At 45.2% G+C, this 24042-nt stretch overlaps 1 protein-coding gene across 2 annotated transcripts; it reads left to right on the forward strand.

Moving 5' to 3' along the window:
* Window positions 1-99: 99 nt before the first annotated feature.
* LOC311159650 (RNA-binding protein 27-like) lies at window positions 100-22439 on the forward strand. 2 transcript variants are annotated; one of them, XM_084215826.1, is made up of 21 exons: window positions 100-229; window positions 2824-2942; window positions 3726-3850; window positions 5634-5740; window positions 6303-6493; window positions 7299-7562; window positions 8113-8346; window positions 9881-10015; window positions 12011-12160; window positions 13964-14111; window positions 14388-14541; window positions 15091-15345; window positions 15445-15573; window positions 16369-16491; window positions 17012-17086; window positions 17185-17349; window positions 17769-17873; window positions 17968-18159; window positions 18412-18498; window positions 18949-19059; window positions 19672-22439. In XM_084215826.1, exons 1-21 carry the CDS (start codon window positions 171-173, stop codon window positions 19756-19758), a joined length of 3015 nt encoding a protein of 1004 aa, XP_084071952.1. In that variant the 5' UTR covers window positions 100-170; the 3' UTR covers window positions 19759-22439. The 2 variants fall into 2 exon arrangements, with proteins under 2 accessions (XP_084071952.1, XP_084071953.1); XM_084215827.1 differs by lacking the exon at window positions 12011-12160.
* Window positions 22440-24042: the final 1603 nt, after the last annotated feature.

Below are 24042 nucleotides of genomic sequence, written 5' to 3' on the forward strand. Positions count from 1 at the left end.
CTCGGGCTCCGGGCAGCTGCCATTGGTTGGGAGCGCGGAGCGGCACCTTCTGATTGGTGCTGGTGCGCTGCCCCGCCCCGGCCATGCCCAGCAGGCTGCGCTGCGGGCGGTGCCGGGCAGGTCGCGGCGATGGCGGCGGTGTAGCTGGGAGCGGGCGGCGCGGGGCCACCATGATCATCGAGAGCGTAGACGCGCTCAAGTCCTGGCTGGCCAAGCTGCTGGAGCCCATGTGAGTGTGGGCGTGCGGGCCGGGCAGAGCGGGCGGACAGCGCTTCCCGCGGGCCGGGCCCGGCCGAGGCGTTACGGCCTTGCCCCCGGCCCGGGCCCGGCGCGCCCGGAGTGCGGGACAGCCCGGGCCCGGGGAGCTGCCGGGGGCCTTCTGTCCTCCAGCGTGCAGCGGAGCTAGAGAAGGGTTTGGAGCACAAGGCAGATGAGGAGCAGCTGGGAAAGGGGCTCAGCCTGGAGCAAAGGAGGCTCAGGGGGCCCTTGTGGCTCTGCACAGCTCCTGGCAGGAGGGGACAGCCGGGGGGTCGGGCTGTGCTCCAGGGAACAGGGACAGGAGCAGAGGGAACGGCCCCAGGCTGGGCCAGGGCAGGCTCAGGTGGGCACAGCAGGAATTTCCCCATGGAAAGGGAGCTCAGGCACTGGGAGTGCCTATCCCTGAAGGTGTTCAAGGAAGGACTGGCCGTGGCACCCAGTGCTCTAGGCTGGGGACAAGGGCGGGATAGATTGAATTTGGTGGTCTGGGAGTGCTTTTCCAATCTCTGTGATTCTGTGTACTCCCAACTGCTGTCCCGGCTGTGCTGTCGATTTCAGTCCCAGCTCTGTCATCTCGGAGCAGAGCCAGGGGCTGCTGCAGGAGCTGACAAAACCAGGAATAACGCTGAAACTGTGGAAACTCTGCATTTGCATCCTGCTGCTGCTTGCACTGGGAGTGGGACTGGGATGGAGTCAGCATGGATCCAGGTGGTGTCGTGCATTGTGTGGGTTCTGATAACTGGCTGCAAAGGAGTTGGGTTTGTGCTGGTCCCAAGCTCTGCAGTGCCTGAGCACAGCTGGTGCTGGTGGCACAGGCACAGCGAGGGGTCAGCGGGTCTCACCAGGGGAAGCTGCTTGTCAGTGCCTGGCTAGGCTTGGGTCTCCCGTGACGTACAGCCGAGGCGTGTGGGAAGAGTTTTAAATAGGCCTTAGGTCTGCTCACTTGCCATCATTAAGTGTTAAGCTTTTGGAAGGTCTTCACAACTTTCTTTTTCCCTTGTTACAATCATGGGTTTTTTGGTGTTTGGTCAAACCCTGCTGAAAGTCTAGGCTGGAGCATGGCTCCTGCTCCTGCGCTTTTCCTGCCAGCTCCAGTCAGTGTCCAGTGTTCCTTGAGCATTTGAGCTGCACTGTGGAATGGGGGGCAGGAAATCACGGAATTGGCCAGTGGGCCCTGACAGTCACAGACTCTGTAGTGGCACTAGAGTGACAATACAGACTGGCTTGCCTGGAGGAGGGCACTCTCCTTGTGTGCTCCTGTACTGCATAATGGGATGGGATGCTTGCGAGGGACTGACATATGGAGGAAGGAAAGGTAATGGTTGTGAAGTGAGGGATAGCTTCCTCTATTTGAAATTGAACATTCATAGTCAGTGGGTGAGGGCCCCAGTACATCATACACAGTGAATGCATCACATGCAGGTTATTTCTCTGTGTGTGTAAGAATTGTAAAATCTGTCAATTTGTGGTTTCTTTGTTCTTAATTGCTTCATTTACCCTGGCTCTCAGTGGAGGTTGGATGTTGTTGGAGGCTATATGAGAGCAGAGCTACTTGATTGCTGCTCATTGAGCATTTTTATTTCTTTCACCTGTTGCCCTCTGGTTGGCTTTTTGCCTTTTGCTTGTTTTCTGGATCTTTTTCTTACTTGAGATTATTTTGAGGTATATATATTTCAGAATTTTTCTTTCTATTCCCAGAGTTACTGTTTTCAGAAAATACACAATCACCTCTTTAAATGCTAATTAAAAAAAAAAAAAAAAGTCTTTTGAGTATTTTAGGTTTCTGCCCCCACCTGGTATCTGGCATCTGCCCACTCTGAGAAGCCAAACCAGGAGCTGTAATTTAGTCACACTGTTACTCTATTTCATACCTGGGCTGCTCCTAGTAGCTGAATAATGGAATCTAAAGCAATATCCAGTTTAAAGATTAGTGATGAAGTATCACTGCACACAGTTGGTGAGTTTGGTCTTTGTGGACCAGACTCAGGTGAGGGAGTGTGAGGAGAGAACCTGGGTCAGTAATTGCTCCCCTTTAGGTGTTGTACTGGCATTAAAAGGTTACTGTAAAATATGGCATGGAGGTGTCCTTGAGGAGGAAGGCCCAGCACAGCAGGACAGCCACCGAAGCTGTGCAGAAGGTGTCTGTGTGCATATTGAAAATGGACCTCTGAACTCCTTTATAACAATGTTTTAATTTTTAAACACAATTTAATGAGTCCTTCTCAGCCCTTGTGCAGTGCCTGCCCTGGCCCGTGCTCTGCCGTGCCTGTAGAGCCATTGGAGGTGTGGCCGGGAGGAGGTTCAGCAGCAGTGGGTCTGTCTGCGCAAAAGAGAGGTGCTTTTCCCTCAGCAGAGAAGGGGTGCCTTGGTCAGGTGTGGTTGGGGAGTTCACAAGGCAGCTGAAATGATGGGCTGTGGTTGCAGAAAGCCCTTTGCTGGCTCCATGGCCCCAGGGCAGCTGTGCTGGTGCATGTGAGCCTGGCAGCCCAGGGGTGTAGCAGGAGCTCCTGGGGGCTCTGCAGTGCCTGTGCCCCCATTGTGCAGCACAGTTCTCTCTCTCACTAGATGTGACGCCGACCCCTCAGCCTTGGCCAACTATGTCGTGGCGTTAGTCAAGAAAGACAAGCCCGAGAAGGAGCTGAAAGCTTTCTGCGCTGACCAGCTGGATGTGTTCCTGCAGAAAGGTGTGGGGGCCATGGCTGGCTGGGGGCTTCCGCTCTGAGTGGGAGGGTGATGCACCATTACTGCCCTCAAAATCTTTCTTGGTAGCCATGAGTATTCCATACAGAGTTTGAAGGAATCATGTGACTAAAAAAATAATAATCATAGTATGAAGTCATGTTACTTGGACTTTTCACGGTGGGTAGGAAGAAATGTTCTTAAATAAAAGCAATTTAATTTAAAATGTCAGTCATGTTGCCAGAAGCTTCTCTGACAGGTGTTTGGTAACTTTTGAAAACCTGGTCCGTGTTAGTCCTTCAGATTGCTGGGACCTTCACATGTGGCAATTTGCTTCACAGTCAAGGGTTTAAACACTTGAAAGTCTGGCACTCACTGGGAAGGTTATTGTGCGTTTCTTGTGATTTTGAACTGCTGATTAAGATGTTGAAAATTATTTACTCTCATAAAAATTGCCCTTGAGAGGCTGCTGAGTGTAGCTGATGGAACTTGTGGATAGCTGTGGACTTGCTCCTTGATCACAGGCAGCAATCATGCTTGCCCCTTAGAACAGGAGAGTCTCTGTTGCTGTCTGTGATATACCTGAGGAATTTCCTTCTCTAAATGAATAGCCTCAAGTACCAGAAATGTAATTCCAGCTCCTTCAGTGGAGCTAATGCTCGTTAATCTGAGGTGCTGCTGCTGCAAGCAACCCACCTGGCTGACTGTTTTCAGGGTCTTCTGTGGTGAATGCAAGCATGCACTTAGATGCATACGTAACAGTATTTTCTTGTGTTCTGTATCCTCAGAAACTTCAGGGTTTGTAGATAAACTCTTTGAAAGTTTGTACACCAAAAGTTACCTTCCTTCTGCTGAGCCCACAAAGACAGAGGCAAAGCCTGCAGGGCAAGAGAAAGAAGAAGTCAAGGAGGAGGTAATGTTATTTATTCTGCCTGCCTTTTATTTTCAAATAGCTCTCCTACATTTGTGAGGCAAAATGTAACAGAAAAATGTACTCTATTGTGACTAACAATCTCTGTGTCCAAAGAACCGTGGAAGGTGACTATTCAGACAAGAACACTTTACAGCCCTTTGTAGAGTATACCTTTGATTAAGCACTCAGAAATCCTATTCACAGCTCTGGTAATACCAGTGGATGATTAGTTGGAAGAGTTTGAGAGGGGGAAGCAGCAAAAAGATTCCAAAACATTTCCAATTTTGTATATTCGGTGAGGAATGAAAATTACTTAAAATGTTTTCTGTGATGCTTAAAATCATTGAAATATGTCAGCCGGTATTGTAATAATTATTTTGGAAAGTCAGATAGGGTTTATTTGCAAAGAGTTTTACCTTGATTTTAAGTTCTGTTGGCAAAATTGAAAGCAATCATATTTTTGAGAGAAGGTGACAAATAATTGCAGAAATTGTCAGTCAGTGAAACGCAGGTCAGCCCAAACAAATGCAGGTCCTTATTTACATGTGGTTCATCAACTGATTGAAATTGAAGTTGCTTTTTACTTTTTTTTTCCTTTTCTCTGATGTCCTTTTTTACCTGAGGATGTGATGCAGAGTTATGACACTTTGTGGAAGTAGTTTTGCTTATGGCAGTTCATAATTTGAACAAGATTTTCACTGTAAGAGCTTTCCCCTCTGTTCTCAAAGTACTGTTATAGTTTATAGAAAGTCCCATAGAACTACCTTCAGTTGACTTTACCAGTGCTCTGGTGGGGGCAGAGGAGGAGGTTTGAGGGGCTGGAGGGGAGTGGCAATAAGCAAAAGAAGATATCTAGGACAGATTTATGGGACAACGTTATAGAATTCAGGACATCAATTAGTTACTTTGACATCAGCAAGGCCTTCACGATGTGTCATGAAGCTCAGTGTATGGTGTGATCCCTACACACAGAGGCCACAAAATAAACCACACATGGAATCACAGTGAGGTCAGCGCTGGAGGGGACCCCAGGTGCCATGTGATACACCTTGTGCTGGTAGTAGGACTGCAGGTGGAGCTCTCCAGAGCCCTGTCATGCCAAGTCTTGAGTATTTCTGCCAGTTCTCCCCAGATAATCCTGTTTTAGAAGGATACAGGAAGCTTTCCTTTTGGTTTCAATTGGAAAAAAAAGTATTTTAAAAATTAGTGCATGTAAGCTTTTTCCACCAAAATTTACAGTAACTTGTAAGCAGTGTGAAATGGCAGCAGAAGTGCAGAATAGGTCAGTGGTTTGCAGTAGTGGTAAAGCTGGCATACTTCTGAACCTGCTGTGGTGGAGGCCAGCAAGAAATGTGACCAGTTCCACCATGGGAGCAGGTTTTTGCCTTGAAGCAGTTATTTAAAATGTCAGCTAGTGAATTCCCTACCTGGAGAGATGACTGCAGACTTTGTGTTTAAAGATTCAGGAAATACCTCACTTGTAGAATTGGTTATGCTAAATAAGGAAGCAGAGTGGAGAGAGATCTTGTCCTTCATGAATCCTGTTTAGAAACAAAACACCAAAGTGGTTTTATTTAGGGTCATCTCTTCTGCAGAAAAAAAGAGCAAGTTATGAGACCAAAGCTCTTCAGCAGACTCTAGTGCTTGATTACTTGTAGTCCTTCAGTTCTCTGGGCAAGTAATACTTGAGTATTGTTTTCTTTGCATTGCTGTCTGTGACTTGAACTACATTTTGGTGTAATTTTTGTAATTTAAAAAAGTGATACTTGTCCTTGTTTGGTAGTTGTGTGTTAAACAGAATTTTCAAGAGTCTGTTGAAGAAGAGCGGGAGAGCAGGAAGAAGAAGTATTCCAGTCCCCAGAGGAGCCGTGCAGATTCCAGCGAGCAAAGGTTAGCTTTGAGCCACAATGTTAAGAAATTTTTCTATTTGTTGTCAATCTTTGACTGTTTTTACCTTGTAGGTAGTGATTTTTGTGAAAAATAGGGATTTTCTCCTTCCTTTGACTGTGATACATTGTGTGTATGCTGGTCACATGCATGAGAAGTCTCCATGAGAGGTTTGCCTCTTGCACAAGAGGCCAAATAGTCTTCAAATTACAATTCCTAGGAATGTCATCAGTTCCATTGTTTCCCTTGTTATATAAATGAAGAACATTTTTGGGGTCTGTAGTTTCTGGGGCAGTTGTTCACACCGTGTCAGCATCACTTCTAAAGCCTGTTCTGGTTTGAGAATCATAGCTGTCTCACCTTGCCAGTTCTTACCCCTGCTTTCTACAGACCAGTGAATCAGCTTTAAGATTCTGTACTTCTCTGTGTAATTTGTGAAATTCTGACTGGAGTGTTTCACTGCCCACATGGATGGGAAAGGTGAACAGTATCTTTCCATGTTGCAAGCTTCTTTTTTAATTTTGTTTCTCTTTTCACTGACATGGTCTACCTCTGTCTTTCCTAGAACCAGAGAGAAAAAGCGGGATGATGGGAAGTGGAGGGACTATGACAGGTACTATGATAGGAGTGACTTGTACAGGGAGAAGTCTGGCTGGCGCCGGGGCAGGAGTAAAAGCCGCAGCAAAAGCAGAGGGCTGAGTCGGAGCCGCAGCCGCAGCAGGGGCCGCAGCAAGGACCGGGATGGCAGCAGGAGTGGTGAGTACCCAGGGTGCTGCTTCAGGACAATATCTTATTGCAGTGACAGCTGTGACTTCTACATTTTGGATGATCTAGCAGGCAGGAGATGCCCTTGAGAAGCTGGAGCAAATTCTGATAGCTTTGTGTGCTTGAAATTATTAATTAAGATGCTGTTCTTCAGAGTAGAACAATTAAGGGGTTTGTTGTCTTCTTTGCTAACCTCTTAATTTATCCACAGATGTATTCCTGTGGATAGCAGTAGCTCATATTTTTGTGCTGTGTGTTTTGATAAAGCTGTTGATTTTATTATTTTTTCCTCTTAAGGACTGAACTTTTTGCAAAGCAGTATTTCCCTCATTCGTTTTGTTACTGTGTATTTTTTAGAGAAGGCTTCTTTGCAGTTGCAGGTGGTTACCATATGATTGTTCTTTTAGGGCTAGTTCAGGTCTGTCGGAAAAGTAAGTGGCACAGATTACAGCATTCCACGCGCCTTGAGACCGCGTTAGTTAAGGGCAGAGGTAGGTTTGTTGTTTCAGGCTTTTGCCCTTCTTTCTCCTTTAAAAGAGAGCTGTAAGCCAGAGTGAAATAAGTAGTAGAGGAATTAATGTGCATTTTGCAAAGAAAACTTGGATATTTCTGAAGTTAAACCCCTATTTACATTATATTTGGTTATTACTCCATTGGTAAGATTGAGCTCCTTCAAGAACAGTTCAATGTGCAGAACGCTGAGTATTTCAGAGAATGTGTTATTATCTCTTGCTCATGGCTCTGATGTACAGAGCAAAACATGAAGGCTTTACTCAGCTTTATTTTTTTTAAACAGAGCACCGAGAGAGAGAGAGATCAAAATACAAGAGTGAAAAAAATGATGTTGAAGGCTCCTATAATCCAGTGTCCGCATCTCCCAGTAAATCCTCTGAACAGTATTCCTCTGCACAAGCTATTCCTAGTGCTGTAACTGTAGTTGCACCTGCGCACCACCTTGAAGGCACCACAGAGAGCTGGTCAAATTACTTCAACAATCACAGCAATCCCAGCTCATTTGGCAGAAACCCTCCTCCTAAAAGAAGATGTCAAGACTATGATGGTAACTGTTCCTTAGTTTTCAGTTTCATGCCTTATTTCAGTGTTTATGTGACTTTTTTTTTTAGGTATTCACTAAATGTGAGCAGCAAGTCACACTGCAGCAGCATGAGATGTGTACCTTGTATTTAACAGATGCAGAGATGCCCTTTGTTGTACTGGAGAAATAACTAATCTTACTGCAAGCAGTTTGCATATGTGGCAGTTGCTGGATAGGAACATATGGAGTTTTTTCACAGTTCTCTGTGTGCTAGACAAATACCTCAACCACTGGCAGTCATGGTGCAGATTGCAGTGCGTGTATGTTTAAAATAAACCACAGTACTTCTGACTTTTTTTCCACAGCTTTTATGATGAATGCATATAAGTTTGTGTGCTTTTAGGAAAGATTGTTCTAATTTCAATTATTTTGTGTAACCTTACCTTACAATATAACGTATCAGTGGATGCATGTTTTCTTTAGCAAGAAATTCCATGAAAACCTGAAATGTTACAAATGGCTGAGAACTACTGCACGTGTTTTCTAACATGAGGTGAAATGTCCTGTTTTGCAGAGCGAGGCTATTGTGTCCTTGGTGATCTCTGCCAGTTTGATCACGGAAACGATCCTTTAGTGGTAGATGAAGTCTCCTTGCCCAGCATGATCCCATTCCCACCGCCACCGCCGGGGCTGCCGCCGCCGCCGGGACTGCTGCTGCCGCCGCTGCCGGGGCCGGTGCGCGGGCTGCGCCTGCCGGTGCCGCAGCCGCACCCGCAGCCCCCGCCGCCCGTCGTGCTGCCCGTACCACGTGAGTCACAGTGGGGCCAGAGCTGCAGCTCCTTGGCTAGCGGCGTGCTGTAAGGAGCAGTGCCCAGAGCTGCAGCTCCTTGGCTAGCAGCGTGCTGTAAGGAGAGGTGCCCAGAGCTGCAGCTCCTTGGCTAGCGGTGTGCTGTAAGGAGCAGTGCCCAGAGCTGCAGCTCCTTGGCTAGCGGTGTGCTGTAAGGAGCAGTGCCCAGAGCTGCAGCTCCTTGGCTAGCAGCGTGCTGTAAGGAGCAGTGCCCAGAGCTGCAGCTCCTTGGCTAGCAGCGTGCTGTAAGGAGCAGTGCCCAGAGCTGCAGCTCCTTGGCTAGCGGCGTGCTGTAAGGAGCAGTGCCCAGAGCTGCAGCTCCTTGGCTAGCAGTGTGCTCTAAGGAGCAGTGTCCAGAGCTGCAGCTCCTTGGCTAGCAGCGTGCTGTAAGGAGCAGTGCCCAGAGCTGCAGCTCCTTGGCTAGCGGCGTGCTGTAAGGAGCAGTGCCCAGAGCTGCAGCTCCTTGGCTAGCAGCGTGCTGTAAGGAGCAGTGCCCAGAGCTGCAGCTCCTTGGCTAGCAGTGTGCTGTAGGGAGCAGTGGCCAAAGAATTCTGAATATTCAGCTGGTAAACCATGGCGTTCCTAGCACTGCAGACTGAATTAAATTGGGCGGGGGACTGGAGCTGGGGATATTTCAGCTCACCTCAGTGGTAGTTGGTGGTGATTGGATTGGTCAGTGACACATACTAGCCCGCTTTTTTTCTGGCTGTAATGCAAGAAACGTTGCAATTCAGTCTCCTAGAGGTTCTAATAACTGTCTAGTGTTGGTGCTACATTAGCTACCACTACCAGGCAATACATTATTGACGCATTTAAGGGGCGTGCTTACTCTGTTTCAGTGCTGTCTATTCCAGGGACAAAATAAATGCTGTGATAATTGTGTCCAATATCAGCAATTTTGGGATGAGGAATAATTTGATACAGGATTAACCCTAAACTTTGCGTGAACCCTTTAGCGGGCAGAATTGACTTGCTGTGAGAGAGCAGATAGTGCTCAGGATGGGCTGTGTAGTGTCACTCGGGGTCCTTTTTGATCATACAGTCAGTAGGAATGTCTGTATGGTACATGGGAAAGCCAAAGCACAACCAGCTAGAGAAATTCCTTGTCTGGGAATGCCTCTTGCCCTGCAGTTCTTATTTCAGAACTGCAGTCTGAATGCTACTGAAGTGATCTCTTGCTCTGAGCAAGCCTTGTCTCTCCATGGTAGAGCTGAGGGAGGAGCTGCTGTGGTTAAGGCATCTCTAGCACTAACAAACCACTGGGGAGGAAAAGACACTTCTTTCTTTTCCCTTAAAGCTTTGTCTCTCCTGAGAAAAAGTTGTTGGAATCAGAGTAGCTTACCTGAACAGCCCTCTCAGTTTAGTTACTGTACTGGGATCGGACATATTTACAACCCTGACCTTGCTCAAAGCAAAGCATAAACACAGCACTGAATTGTTTGCACGCTCTGCCTTTGAGCTGTCGTGTCTGATGTGTTGTGTGCTGTTGTTGCAGGACCACCTTTAACACAGTCCAGCTTGATCAACAGTCGTGACCAGCCGGGGACAAGCGCAGTGCCCAGTCTTGCACCCGTGGGAGCAAGGCTGCCTCCTCCTCTGCCTCAGAACCTGCTCTATACAGTGTCAGAACGTAAGCAAATGCCTTTTGGTTTAAATCTCTTTGATGGAAACATTTTAAATTTTCTCCGTTGATGTATGATTAGAAATTATGATCTGTCTTCCTCCAATATATACAAATCTAAAAAGAAGTCTGATGGCTCTCCCTGGCTCAGCCCATCATCCATTCTGGGATGGAATGGCAGCAGTGCTCTGCCCTGGTCTGAGGAGGAGCGCTGTGGGGAGCTCTGGGTTTCATGTGCTCGCAGCAATCCAGTTGTTGTATAAGAAATGTTCCTTTCATCTTCAAGCCATTCAGTAGGACATTAGTAAGTGAAAGATGGATCTGCAAACCTGTAATTGCTTTTTAATTTAGATTTTATTTCTCTCCACTTTGGACTAATACAGATGAGAGCTTTTATTTCCAGCTGTATGTCATAATAGTCTGTACAGTCTTCATAGACATCAGTGCTTTTTCTGTTCTTTTTCCAGAATCACCTTGATTCTAGCTTTCTAAAGGTGGTTAGCTTTCACTGGACATGTCCCTCTTCCTTAACAGAGATCAAAGTTTTTAAAAGTATGTTTTTACGAGGGAAAAATATTGCAAAACACCTGGAAAGTCCTAGATTGCTCAATTTAAATACAACAAAATTAATTTCTTTGATAATTAAAGGATTGATGGCATTCCCATGTTCTCTGTGACCAAAATAGATAATTAAATGTCAGTGTTTTATAATATTCTCATCTGGCTTTTTTTAACATAAATATTCTGAATTTTATTCGAAGAGGGGATATAGTTCTGTTCATGATCGATGTAATTTTATTTGTAACTTCCATGCTTTTCAGAACTTGAGACATTAAAATTTCTTATTAGATAATCTGTTCAGTTATCCCCAAGTCCTGTTGAGTGTTCAGGTGTCACCATCTGGTCCTTTCAGCTCCGGAACTTCTAATGGGTGATTCCGCCTGTTGGAGTTCACGGGGCTTCACAGTAATTGTGTTCTCCAGAACCTCTGTGGAGATTCTCATGTCCTGTTCTTGGACTGTTGTGGTAACAGCTGCCGGTTGCCCTCTTGCAGTCAATCGTGTTCTAAATAAGGGAAGAGGAGCTTGTGGTTCTGCTCCTTTGAAGTTAGAGAAAGTTCTTGTTTTACAGTGTCAGGCTCTGCTATCAATGTGATATTGTGGGGCATCTGATTTTAACTGTAGTTGTCTTTGTTGCTACAGAATAAGGAGCTGAGATTTTGGAGTCATTCATGTTTGTCAGGTTCCCTTTTACAGCCATTTGTTCTGTTCCTGTGGAGGCTCTTCACAGACTTCATTCATTCTAGTTCTTGTACAGCTTTTCCTTTTTAAGGTTAAAAAAATATGTTAGTCTCAATTTGGACCTTAGGCTGGAGGAGCAATAGGAGTCAATTGTCATCTTGTATTCTTGTGGTGATGACTTCTAAGGGAAATAATCATTAGTACCTTACTTAAGCTAGGCAGTTGATCTCAGTCTTACATAAAGAGAGTTCAGTAGGTAAGTATTGGTTCCATTGCCTCATTTCTCAGCTTTCTTTGATTGAAACCATTTAAATATGTTCTTCACCTAAAATTCTTTTCTGAAGACACCCAGACTGTTGAGCAGAAAAGGCTGAAAATCTCTTTGCATCTTAGACTCTACAATATAAATGCTGCAACCAAAACCTGTGTTTTTCCCCTTAAAGCACTGCCAGACGTTGTGCACCCTGTCACACAGACACCTCAGGCCTTTCCAGGCAGTGGATCAGCAGTACTCTGTATTGTGACCTGTGTGCTTTGGACAAACAGTACCAGAATAAAAAACAAAAGAGAATGTGTTTAGATAGGCTAGGCCTGGAATTCAGGTGAGGGTTTGCAATGGCTGCACAGGTTGGCTGTACCACCTCTTCTCTTCATCCAAGAGAACTTCTCTCTCTTGGACATCCGTGCACTTCCTTGAAGGAAAATTAACCCCGAGTCTTAAACTCACTTGAAAAATTCTGTCATTTCTCTCCTTTTTTTGTAGATACATATGAGCCAGATGGCTATAACCCTGAAGCTCCTAGTATTACCAGTGCTGGTAGATCTCAGTATCGGCAGTTCTTTACGAGAGCACAAATGCAGCGTCCAAATCTAATTGGCCTAACATCTGGGGAGATGGATACAAACCCTCGAGGTAGGAAGGGTTCTGGTCATTGCTGTTGCTATTTTTGTCCAAGACCGTCAACACTTTTCCCACTTTTCAGGCTGAAAGCACTAGTTTTTCTCACTGATCTAGTGTTTCAGAGCTTTTTTTTGCTTTTTTTTGACATTTCTACCTTTTTTAAGTGCTAACATGCCCATATTAAAGTCAAAGCAGCCTTTTTGGTTAAAAATAACCACTTGCTTGGGAATGCTACAAGGGTTTTGTTGGTTGGTTGGGGTTTTATTCCTCTTAAGCCTGTGAAGGTATTTTCCAGGTACTGGTAGCTCCTAGAAAGAAAAATGGTGCCTAAAGGTGGATTTAGCAGCACAGTCTGCAGACTGCTTTTGATCAGCTGAGGGCGCAGAGGTGATGATCCAGGCTCCTTGCCTTGGCTGTTGTGATGGTAGTGAAGAGGGGAGCTGCCATGGCATGTTTTGGTGCTTCATGCTCTGACTCTGTCAGCCAGGTGTTCTCTCTGAAATGAACATCAAAGGTATCATTCCAATTTCCCAGCTGATGGGAATCCCAGTCTGCACTTACATAATTCCTAGCCCCTGCCTGAATGGGATGTGGCTGCTGTCTTTTAGTGGTGATGTGCACAAAGCATCTTTTAGGGAAGGGCACAGGTCAAGGCTCTTCAAAGTTTAGTTGTAGTAGCAAAACTTTCTTTCTCCCTTGTGTTTTCCTGCCCTGATTCTTAAAACCAAAGATGTTGAGTTTTGGGTTTTATTGTTCTACTTCAGTATTTCTTATTCAGTAGATAACAAAGATTTTTTTTTTCCAGTATTCACTTCCAGTGACTCACTTATAAGGAATATGGCTAAATATTATTGTAGAAATTGCTGTTGCTGTTTGCATCTTAATGACTGTCACAGAGGCAGGGTTGGGGCTTGATTGAGAGCCCATCCCAGGGGTGTAAGGCAGGGATGAGAGCTCAGTGGTAGGACCTCACACAATATGTTTTACTGTCTTTATCACAGGTGTGAAAGGTTTGCTCTCAGATCATCCTCCAAAGTGAGGATGCCATGCCCAGAAATGCCCAATCTCTGTTCTCACCAGTGTAACCAGCCGAGCCCTGGCTTATATAAGAGCCATAGAAATTGCTGTGTAACTCAGACTTCTTTTTAGGGGTTGAATATTTGGCATTCACAGTAGACTAATTCAAAGGGCATAATCTTGAAAAGGTTGCAAATAAATTTCTAGCAAACTTTGTGTTGATAGAATTTGCTTCAAACTTTAATGTTTCAAAAGAGTGTAATTGTTGTGCTTAGTTAACAGTTTGTTGGTGAAACCTGGTGGAGGGCTGGCAGTGGGATAGCAGTGGAAAGAATGGGTTCTTGGTTGCTTTTGCTCTGTTAAGGGTTCAAGGGCAAGCTTGTTGTTAATTCAGCTCCTGCCCATTGCAGAGCTCTGACTTAAAGCCTGGGGATCCACCCATGGGTTCTTTTCCTCCTTTTCTGTTTTGTTGGGATTTGGTCTTTTCTTTTTTCTTTCTCTCCCTTTCCCACAGAATCTGAGTTTTTAATACCTGAAAAATGAAGTTTTAGCTTTGTTTCTTCAAGCTAGTACTAGCCTTAAAGGTCAAAACCCATCCCTCCCAGCTGGACCATGTGTGTTTCTCTCAGGATGTTTAGTTAGGCTAGGGAATGATCTGAATGATTTTGTTCAGAAACAAAACTGACCAATTTAAAAAAGTCATCTTAATGTTTATGATTTTTATCTCAGTTCTGTTTTGCTGTCTGAAAGCTTTTCCATGCGTGGTGGAATAACACCAGCCTTTTTCCTTCCCTCCAGCTGCCAACATTATCATCCAAACTGAACCTCCCATTCCCATTACAAATAACAGCAGCAATGTCACTAGAGTTGTCCTGGAACCAGACAGCAGGAAGAGATCTCCAAGCAGCATGGAATGTCCACCATTGAAGAAACCCTGGTTGGGAAAGTAAGAGTTAGCTACAGATGTTAATTCAAACGTACTCGATTGCTGTCAGTGCTGTGAGCATTGCTGTTCACCAGTCTGTAATTTGGGATGGTTGGGTCAGAAAGTCTGTGCCCCCATAATATGGAGACTAAATATGGGGTCAGGGGAAGCTCTCTTTTGTTAGTGGCTAGAGGGTATACTTTTTAGAGGAAAAATGCAATTCAGATGTATGTTAACAAGTGCCTTAATTAGGCACTTATGTACTTATCTGAACTCTTCTGTTCTCCTTTTCTCTAGGCAAGTGAACAACAACCAGACTAAGCCAGGGTTTTTGAAAAAGAATCAGTATACTAATACAAAACTAGAAGTTCGAAAAATTCCACCAGAATTGAACAATATTACACAGCTCAATGAACACTTCAGCAAATTTGGAACTATTGTAAACATTCAGGTAAAAAAACAAAGTCAGTTTTTTGTCTGTGTGTGGGTATTTTATTATCCCTGAAGCTTGCTCGAATGCTGCATAGTTTCTTTGAGAAATCTTAGCGGAGACAAATTGGGAGAGGAGGTAATCAAGTTCAGAGAAACCTTTTCTTGGTCTACTGTGTATTATTATCTTAGTACTGTAAAACATATTGGTTTCAGCCTTCATGAGGACTATTTACATTTGAGAGGCTGGCAGGTTTAGCTGTCTAAACCAACTCAGGTTTTGGAGCAACTTGTGTATAACTTTTGAAAGAGATGATCTGACAGTTTGTCTTATATGATAGTCATTCATCTATTTGTTTGAATGTGTACAGGCTTTGCTGCAAGTACATGTTTTGCCAAAGTTTGCCAAAAGCTACTTTGCTTTAATTGCATGGAGTGTCTTACCAGTGTTTTGAGCTATTAATACACTGGATATTCCACTCATTATTGCACATTATTTGTAGATGGGTTTGCTAATGATTGAAATGTTTTCTTCCTTGAGAAATAAAGCATTTGTGAACTTTGGCTTTAGGTGGCTTTCCAGAACGATCCTGAAGCTGCTCTCATTCAGTACTTGAGCAACGACGAGGCGAGGAAGGCAATTTCCAGCACGGAGGCAGTGCTGAGCAATCGGTTTATCCGGGTGCTGTGGCACAGGGAGAGCGAGCAGCAGCCCCCGGCGCTGCAGCAGCAGCAGACGCCGCCCACCCCGCAGGCGCTGCAGCACCTGCAGCAGCAGGCGCTGGCCACGCCGCCCGCCGTCACCGTGCACAGCAGCCTGGCCAAGGTACACGTGTCCAGGGCTCAGCAGCGTTCCCGGGGGCTGCTGCTGCTGCAGAGAAGTAAAGTATCTAACCTTGATGTGTTCAAATCTGTGCATACACAGGTGATGAACAAACCCCTGGCATCTGGTGCCTACGTCCTTAACAAAGTCCCAGTGAAAAGGCGCCTTGGAGCGGCGGGCGGGAGCCAGCCTGAGCTCAGCCAGCCCGGGGCTGTGGTGGAGGAGTCTCAGGTATGTTGAGAGTGGACCATGGTCATGTTCTTAGGTACAGCTTTAGCTTGTCAGCCAGGAAAGAACAAGCAAAGAGAACTTGTGTTGTTCCCACTTGGTTCTGTTCCTTTTCAGTAATGTTTTGTGCAGCCACGGTCAGTCACTTCTTCCTCATTTCATCAAATGTTTATATGGAATAGGGACAATGACTTTAAGAACTATCAACTACAACACTATCAGTGTTGTAAATAGCATAAAATATTTTTAGCAGTGCTTGATAGTAAACAAGTCTGACAACCTGTGAGACCAGCCTTTTGTTGACAAATGTAATGACTCTCAGAGTAATTTTTGAGCTTTTGCTGTTCTTTAACAGCAGTGCTAGAAGCTTAGAGAGTTTTTGTACCCAGAGTTCAAGCCAATAAGTGTTCAATTCACACTGATACCGTAGTGCAGCATGTGTTCTGGACCACGGGGAAGTCCTTTTAAGAAAGGAAGCATGGAGTGGCTTTTGCTGCCTTACTTGATCAAAAAGTGGGATGCTGGGCTGCGACTGCAGAGCTGAAACTAAGGCATGGGCTGATCATCACCTTCAGTGGTGTCCTGGTGGGAATCAGGATGCAAAGGGAGTCTGCCATGGAGCAGGAACTGGACTGATGTCTTTATCCATGTGTTTTAATTGCCTTGCTCTTTCTGCCTTCTTGCACAAATCTGAACATTTGAGTTGAGTTTTCAGGGAACATGATCCGCTGAAGTTCCCTGCTGGTATATCATGGTAACTTTGAAATAGTCCATATTTTACTGGGTGTTTTATTTCAGATGTTTCCTACTTCTACAAGCCACTCAAAAATGGTTTACAGTTCTCCAAACTTGAAGACAACTCTGAAGTCTGGTGCAGGGTCTAAACCTCATGACGTGCAAGAAGCCCTTAAAAAAAAACAGGTACTTAATGCTTGATGGATGCCTGACAGTGTAAGGAGCAATGTGCTTTAAATGCACCTGAAACCTCAACCACTCCTCTACAGCTTTTTATGTGGGTGTGGAGCTGGTCCTTGTTATGGGGCAGTCTTGCAAACACACTTGGGGTAATCATGTGTGGAATGTCCTTTTGGGGCGTCTTATTTGATGCACTTGGCCATGTTGGGTTTTCTGGGTTTTGTTGGGGTTTTCTGGATATAATCTCTGCAGGTATGAGACACTTGCATGACAGTGCACGCAGTATGTTTCTTAAGAGGTGTCTGAAAGGGGCAAAATGTTAGTAAAGTACCTTGCAACAAGAAATGAGGCTTTTATTCATTTTTTATTTATTGAATTACCTGCACTTCATACTTGTACTTTTTGCAGAGGGTACTTTTGGTTTTGAATTTCACTTCCATAGCTTGAAGAGGACAGTATGATCTCTATGAGTACATACAATGCTAGACTGCTTTTTACTGATGGAAAGAGTTTTCTCCTCTTATAGGAAGCAATGAAACTCCAGCAAGATATGAGGAAAAAGAAGCAGGAGATGTTAGAAAAACAAATAGAATGCCAGAAGGTAAGTCTGGGATGTGGATAGTAAATACATTCTGATTTTGTCTGTTGAGGGCTGATTTTCCTGGAATTTTATGTTCCTGTTCTTTTATTATTGTATAGATGTTGATATCCAAGCTGGAGAAAAACAAGGCCATGAAACCAGAAGAGAGAGCAGAAATTATGAAAACTTTAAAAGAACTAACAGGAAAAATATCTCAGTTAAAGGATGAATTAAAAACTTCATCTACAACCTCCACACCATCCAAATTGAAGTCCAAGACAGAGGTATTTATTGTGCAACACACTTGCCTGCTTGGTTTTTGTAACTATTTCTATTAATGTGTCTTAAAAATGCAACAGCATTAGATCCAAGCACTTGCAAGCAGCATTTTAATGTGAGTGATAACCGTGGACAAACAAGCCATGGTTGAAGGAACTCCATGACCTAGTTTTCTTGTAGCTCATTCATGTTTGTTCCAGTTCTAAAGCAGAGAATTCTAGATCCTTCAAAAAATGGGGAGGACCACACACACACAGAGGCAATTAAAACAAAACTGAATTTAGAGAAAAGTATGACTATTGTGTCCTGATCTGTCTGTATCATTGGCATGAATGTACTGCTGAAGTGGAATAGAACATTACAACTGTGCCTTACAGTTCTGCCCTTTCCTTCTGTTTTCTTTTCCCACCTCTTCTTCTGCCAGGCACAGAAGGAACTGTTGGATGCGGAGCTGGACTTCCATAAGAGACTGTCCTCTGGAGAGGACACAACCGAGCTGCGGAAAAAGCTCAATCAGTTACAGGTGGAGGTGAGCTGGTCTGAGTGCTGCTGTTAATGAGTTTGTGAGTCCTGGCTGTTTCAGCTCCTCTCACTGTGGGGCCATGGCTGTGTTCTTTCCCCAGGCTGCCCGCTTAGGCATACTGCCTGCTGGTCGAGGAAAGGCAGTGTCAGCCCCAGGAAGGGGCCGGGGCCGGGGCCGTGGGGGCAGAGGACGGGGGATGCTGAACCACATGGTGGTGGATCATCGGCCCAAGGCACTCGCCGTGGGAGGCTTTGTGGAAGAGGAGAAGGATGAATTGTTACAGCACTTCTCTGTAAGTGTGGCCTGTAAATTAATACACATTTCCTTTACTGCTGTAAAATCAAGCTCATCTTAGAATAGCAATAAATCTGAGCTTTTGTCCAAAAATACAAGTACTACAATAGTGATGGCTGATGCAGCTGGGAGTCCTCTGGCTCTCACTTTTCTGTCCAAAAAAATCAGATTTCAGTACACTACAATTGTACCATGATTATGGAAGTGGAGGAGAACATTACTGCCAATCCTAATGAACTTTTCCTCGCAGAAATTTGGAGATATTGAAGATCTTCAGGAAGAGGATTCCCCATTAAGTGTTGTTGTAACTTTTAAGTCCCGCTCAGAAGCTGAGAATGTAAGTAAAATCATGGATATATTTTTTCACATATCTAAGATAAGAGTTTTTAACTACTTGTGTCTACCTTTGTATTTTAAAATTTCAGAGGCTTTGATCTCCCAGTTTGAGCTTGATAGTGCTTGGTGCTGCTGCAGGTAGTGCTTCTGAAGGGGAAGTACCTCCTGGTGGTCTGAGCAGTGACACAGGGCTTTCCCTGATAAAGCTGCGTGTCCGTGGCAGTTCAGAGCTCTGCTCATCCTCTCACAGTGCTGGGGCAGGAGCAGGATTTGGCAGATTTGGGTGTGGCTGAAGTTGCTCTTGGAACGCTGAAGTGGGTGACTGTGGTTTATATATTTGAGATCTTCAAATATGCCTCTGTACCACATGCTGTGGGTCTGGTTTGTTGCTGATGTTAGAAGTTCTTTGCTTGGTCCTCTCTGAAAATCTGTGCATTTAAACTCGACTCAGGCTGCTAACCAGGGATCCCGCTTCAAGGACCGGCGGCTCCAGATCTCGTGGCACAAACCCAAGGTACCCTCTGTGTCCACAGAAGTCGAGGAAGAGGAGCCCAAGGAAGAGGTATGGAAATCTCTTAATAACCTGATCATTCTTACTGGAATCTAATAGCTGAGAGCTCTTAGCATACAAGTTTCCTGTGTGCTGAAGAAACTTCATAAAAGATGTTTTTACAAACCAGGAACTGAACTGGTTTTGCATAGTTAGGTACATTTCCTGCATTTTAAAACAGAGAAAATGGGGGGAAAAAAAGACCCTTTGTGGATGGGCTGTTAATTTGTCAGTGATGTAAACAAGCCCCAGGTTCTTTATGTGCAAAGCCTTTCACTTCTCACTCTTCCTGCTCTACTCAAGGAGATGTGTGTGTTCTTCCCTGAAATTCACCTTAACACCTCAAGCTTGTAAAGGTTATTTTGTTGTAGCATTTAACAGATACCTTGTTCGGGAGAGGGTGAGTGGTGGTTTATTCCTGCTTCCTCTGAAGCTTTGCTCTCTCTTTCCTGACACGAGGCTGCTGTTCTTCCCCTAAAACTGTTTGGATGTAACTGTGTGAATTTGAAAGGGACGCGCTAACGCCCGCACCAGACGCCAGTACAGCTGGTGGTATGAGCTGGGATGTGTCCCTGGGCATGGCTTGGAACTTGTGTCTGAAAGTTGATTTTCTTCTTCCTCCAGGAGACTGAAACCTCAGATTTATTTTTGCACGAAGATGATGATGATGATGATGAAGATGAGGATGAATCCCGTTCTTGGAGAAGATGAAACTTGATGTTCGAAATGTATAATTTTAGGAATATAGTTCAAACTACATCTTTTAAACGTTTATTTAAGGAAGTTGATGAGCCAAAAAGAGCTTTACTTTCTTTTCAAACGACAGAATTTACCATGAGCAGTTTGGTATGAAAACATTTGGAACACAGAGCTGCGAGACTGAGCTAGCCAAAGGCCCAGGAACTTCTTACAGGATTATCAAGCTCACCAGGGTGGTGAATTTTTCTATTTAAGAAGGATAAAAAGGCGGGGGGGGAGGGGGTTGGAAATTAGTATTTTCTTGTCCTCTTTTTGTGTCACCTGTATTACCTTGTTTTGGGTTTTTTATAATGTGATTGGTTTGTTAGTTTATAATTGAAAAGATATTACAGGTTTTATTTAGCAATATTATGAGGTTAGGGGAAAGACAAACTTTCATTAAATATTATGAAAGAAAAACTGGCCTCATTTGCTCGTTGAAAAAAGGGAGCATTTTATTTCCTGTGGAGTCTCATGTTGTAGGAATTATTTGTGGTTAGATTCTTAAATCATTTACTTCAGTATGTGTGACAGCCACACTATATCTATGTTGTGCTGCTTTTTGTGAGAGGAGGTGGAAGAAATAATTTAACAGGATATTGTTATGACATTGTCCAGTTCACTCTGTTTCTCCAAATTCTGCTTCACAGAAAACATCAGCAGGAGCACACACTGGAGTGGATTTTCACTCCTCCTTGATTTCCTTCTGTCATTTCAGTGTAAGGCTCAGCGTAGGTCAGGCTGTTTATTGCATTTCTGTATTTGTGAGCAAGAATGGAAGGAGTTCCAGTCTTCCTCAAAAGCAGCTGAACTGGCCCCTGTCTACCAGCCAGGAGCAGCTCTCCTCTGGCTGTTCCCAGCTGTGTTGCAGGCAGAGCCCTGTGGGGTTCAGAGCAGGGTGGGTTAGAGCAGGGTGGGGTTATGCCCACAGGACTGGGGTGCCCTGCTTAGCCAGCCCCACAGCAGGGTCCAGTGTCCCAGGGCTGCTCAGAGCTGGCTGTGCAGTGGGTGTCCCTGTGTGCCCCTCTCAGTGCCTCCCTGCTGTCCCTGGAAGCCAGCAGGGTGTGTGCTGAGCCAGGGGCTGGGCTGCCTCTGGGCTCTGTGCCGTGTGGCTGGGGCACCCAGCAGCACCTTCCCTGACTGCCCACTTGCCCTGGACACTCCTCAACAGGTTTTTTGTGCACTTCTACACAGAATCAGCACCGTGGCCATGCACAGCACTCTTCTCTCTTGAGTGGCTGTCAGTGTAGGCCCCAGTAACTCCTGACTGAAGGACAGCATCTACCAAGCCCTTTGCCCGCCTGTGGCTCTGAGTGTGGCCAGGGCAGGTGCTGAGCATCCTTTGGGTCACAGCCCTGCTGACTCTATCCTTGTGCTGTGGTGAGGTATCCAACTTGTGTAATGTCCTGTTTCTTGTCAGCTGAAGGGAATGCCTCCAGTATTCTGTCTCTTTCCAAACCTCTCCTCTTCCTAGAATTAGGACTGTCCTCCTAATGCTGAGACTAAATTCCAGGCATGAAGATTTGGAGGAGAAACCCACCTCATAAACTTACAAGAATGTCTTGCTCTTCTCCCATCACCTCTAGGGGTTTTAATGTCTGTGGCGCAGTGTGTATCTTGAGAAGTCCATTGCAGCAAACATGTCCGAGTCCTGACAACTTAAAAAAGGAGAGAGGGATCAAAAGGATTTATATATTTTTTTGTATAGAGTTTTTTCTTAAATTGTATAATTTTGTAAATATTTTGCTTTTTTGTGTACTAAAATTACCGGCGTATAGATTTCAATAAGAATTGTTGTATTTTTGTATTTGGAAAATGAAAATTACAGTGGATTAATTAAGCTGTAAGAAAAATTGCAGTAGCCTTCGACACACACAGAATGGATTCCTTTTCATATGGTTTTAGCTCTAAGTGACACTGGGGTGGCACCTGTGTCAGGTGAGGGAGCGAGGGCCATCTCTGAGAGCTGCAGCCCCTTGCAGTTTGCCCTCACAGGGCCCCTGGCAGGCTGGCCTGAGTGGCACGTGCCACCCCAGAGGTGGCAGTGCCCCCAGCCTGGCTGCACCCAGGGGCAGAGGAGGAGGAGGAGAGGAGCTGTGTGACACTGGCCTGCCTTTTGCCAAAGCTTATGCACCCCCCTATGTTTTAGGGCATGCTGGGCCTGTCTGGGGGTGGTTTGGCTTGGATTTCTGCATTTCCAGAGGCAGCAGGGCAGTACAGCTGAGTTCATTTCATGGTGACGCTTTACTGGGAAATTCAGCTGTACCTTGGGCAAAACAGCCCTCAGGGCTCCCTGTGTGCCCCAGCCAGCCTGAGCTGGGGGCCAGACACTGGAGGATGAGGGGGTGGGGAAAGGAAGTCAGCAAAGAATTCCCACCCTTTCTGTGCTGAATTAACCTGAGCAAAAATAAACAAAACCACCTCAAATATGAAACCAGGCACCTGCTTAGGAAAGCACCACTTGAGCAAAATCATGTGAAAAGGAACAAAGCTCCTCTTGGTGTATAGTAACCTTGTACTATAGTTTTTACAGATTGTGAACTTGTGTAATAGGATAATAGCAGATATTGTTGAATTTCTAATTGTTTACACATTAAAATTCATATATGTAATGTTTGTTTTATTGATTACAAGCCAAATTTCTAAGATGCATGTTGACTTTTTTTGCAATAAAGTTATAGTATGGAATGGTTCAAGATTTAGAAAAGACAAAATTCTAACTGAAATAAATTGGAAGGAGAACCATTCAAAAAAATGACAACTCTCAGAAAAAGAGCATTATCACTTCTTTGGGGGAAAGTGGGTGTGTGAAGGGGGATTTATGTGTGTGTGATGTGTGTGCAGGTTTGGTTTAGGTCAGAGCTGAGACAGAAATCTTCCAAGTGCCCCGGTGCTCTGGAACAGAATGTGTTAGGACAGGTAAATGGCTGTGGGAGGAGATGGGGTGGAGGGGGTCCAGTAGAGGCTGTTGGCAGTTGTGGGGAGGCTCAAAGTTTAACAGGAGCTGGAGGAAGCTGTACAGTCTGGGGTGGGTTCCCAGTCTCTGCCGGGTTTGCAGTGTTCTGTTGGATACCAATCCTGGCAGGACACACCTGCCAGTTCTGGCTCCTTTGTAGGTTGGGGTGAAAACAAATGTGTTCTATTATTACCTTTATTTTTAGTCTTTGGCCCTTTCACCAGTTCCTGTTATTCCCTCCTGCAGCCCCGCCCTGTACCTGCTGTGTCCAGGTGCTGCAGGGTAATACAAAACCTGGGTTTCTCTTCTGTGCTGCTGAGAAGGCTCTCCATGACAAACCTGTGGCTTTGAGACACCTCAGTGCCAAGAGTTAAACTTTGGAATTCCCCCCAGACCCTTTCCCTGCCCACAACCACCACCCAGCCTCGTTCTGCAGGAAGCAGCAAGGTCCTTTAGGAGACAACCTGACAGGGAGAGGAAAGGTTCAGGGGCCAAAGCACTTACTGCTTTCTGTACCATTAAAATTCATTTGAATGGAAAAAGGGTGTACAAGGAATTGGGAGTAGCATTTGTGTGAGTGTGTGTGTGTCTTTGGATGTATTTTTTCCCCCTGCCATTCCAAATGTGATCTGAGAGCTCCCTGAGCACAGCAGCAGCATTCAGCAGGGTGGGACAGCTCTTCCCACAGCCCTGGGCCACAATCCTGCCAGGAGCCCCTTGGAAGGAAGCAAATGTCTACAGGAGCTATTTGAGGGGAGCAGTCACGGGAAGGTACATTGTTGGTGTAACTGCCAGGCCAAGAATCTCTTTGTTGTCCCCAGCTGAGGCTGTATGGAATACCGTACTAACTTCTAGAGAGGCTTCCCAAAGGTGACAATCTAATTTTAACTCAGCTCTGGAAACAGGGGACCCAGTTCTGTCCTCTGGAGCAGGTTGTGTAACATGTCTGGGCCTTTACTGATGAGATCACTGATCCAAGGCGCTTTCAAAAGGGAAAAATAAGTCTGATGTTTCTCTGGAGGTTTTCATCTGCTTCCATCACTTTATTCCACGACAGACTTACAACTATGATGATCAAAACCTAAATTCATAAACTAGAGCACTTTCTTTCTCGCCAGGATCATTCCACAGACAATTTCCAGTGGCTGTGTGGTAATCCCAGGCAGGCTGATTCCTGAGGGGTGCTGGGTGGGGTGAGGCCTCATGCCATGCTGCCAGATACCCCCTTCACCTGGAGCTTCCCCCTTTTTCCCACAAAAACATCCAAGTTTTTTCACTACTTTTTCATGGCGTCTGGAAAA

The sequence above is a fragment of the Fringilla coelebs genome (assembly GCF_963513975.1).
Source record: "Fringilla coelebs genome assembly, chromosome: 15".
NCBI classification, from domain to species: Eukaryota; Metazoa; Chordata; class Aves; order Passeriformes; family Fringillidae; genus Fringilla; species Fringilla coelebs.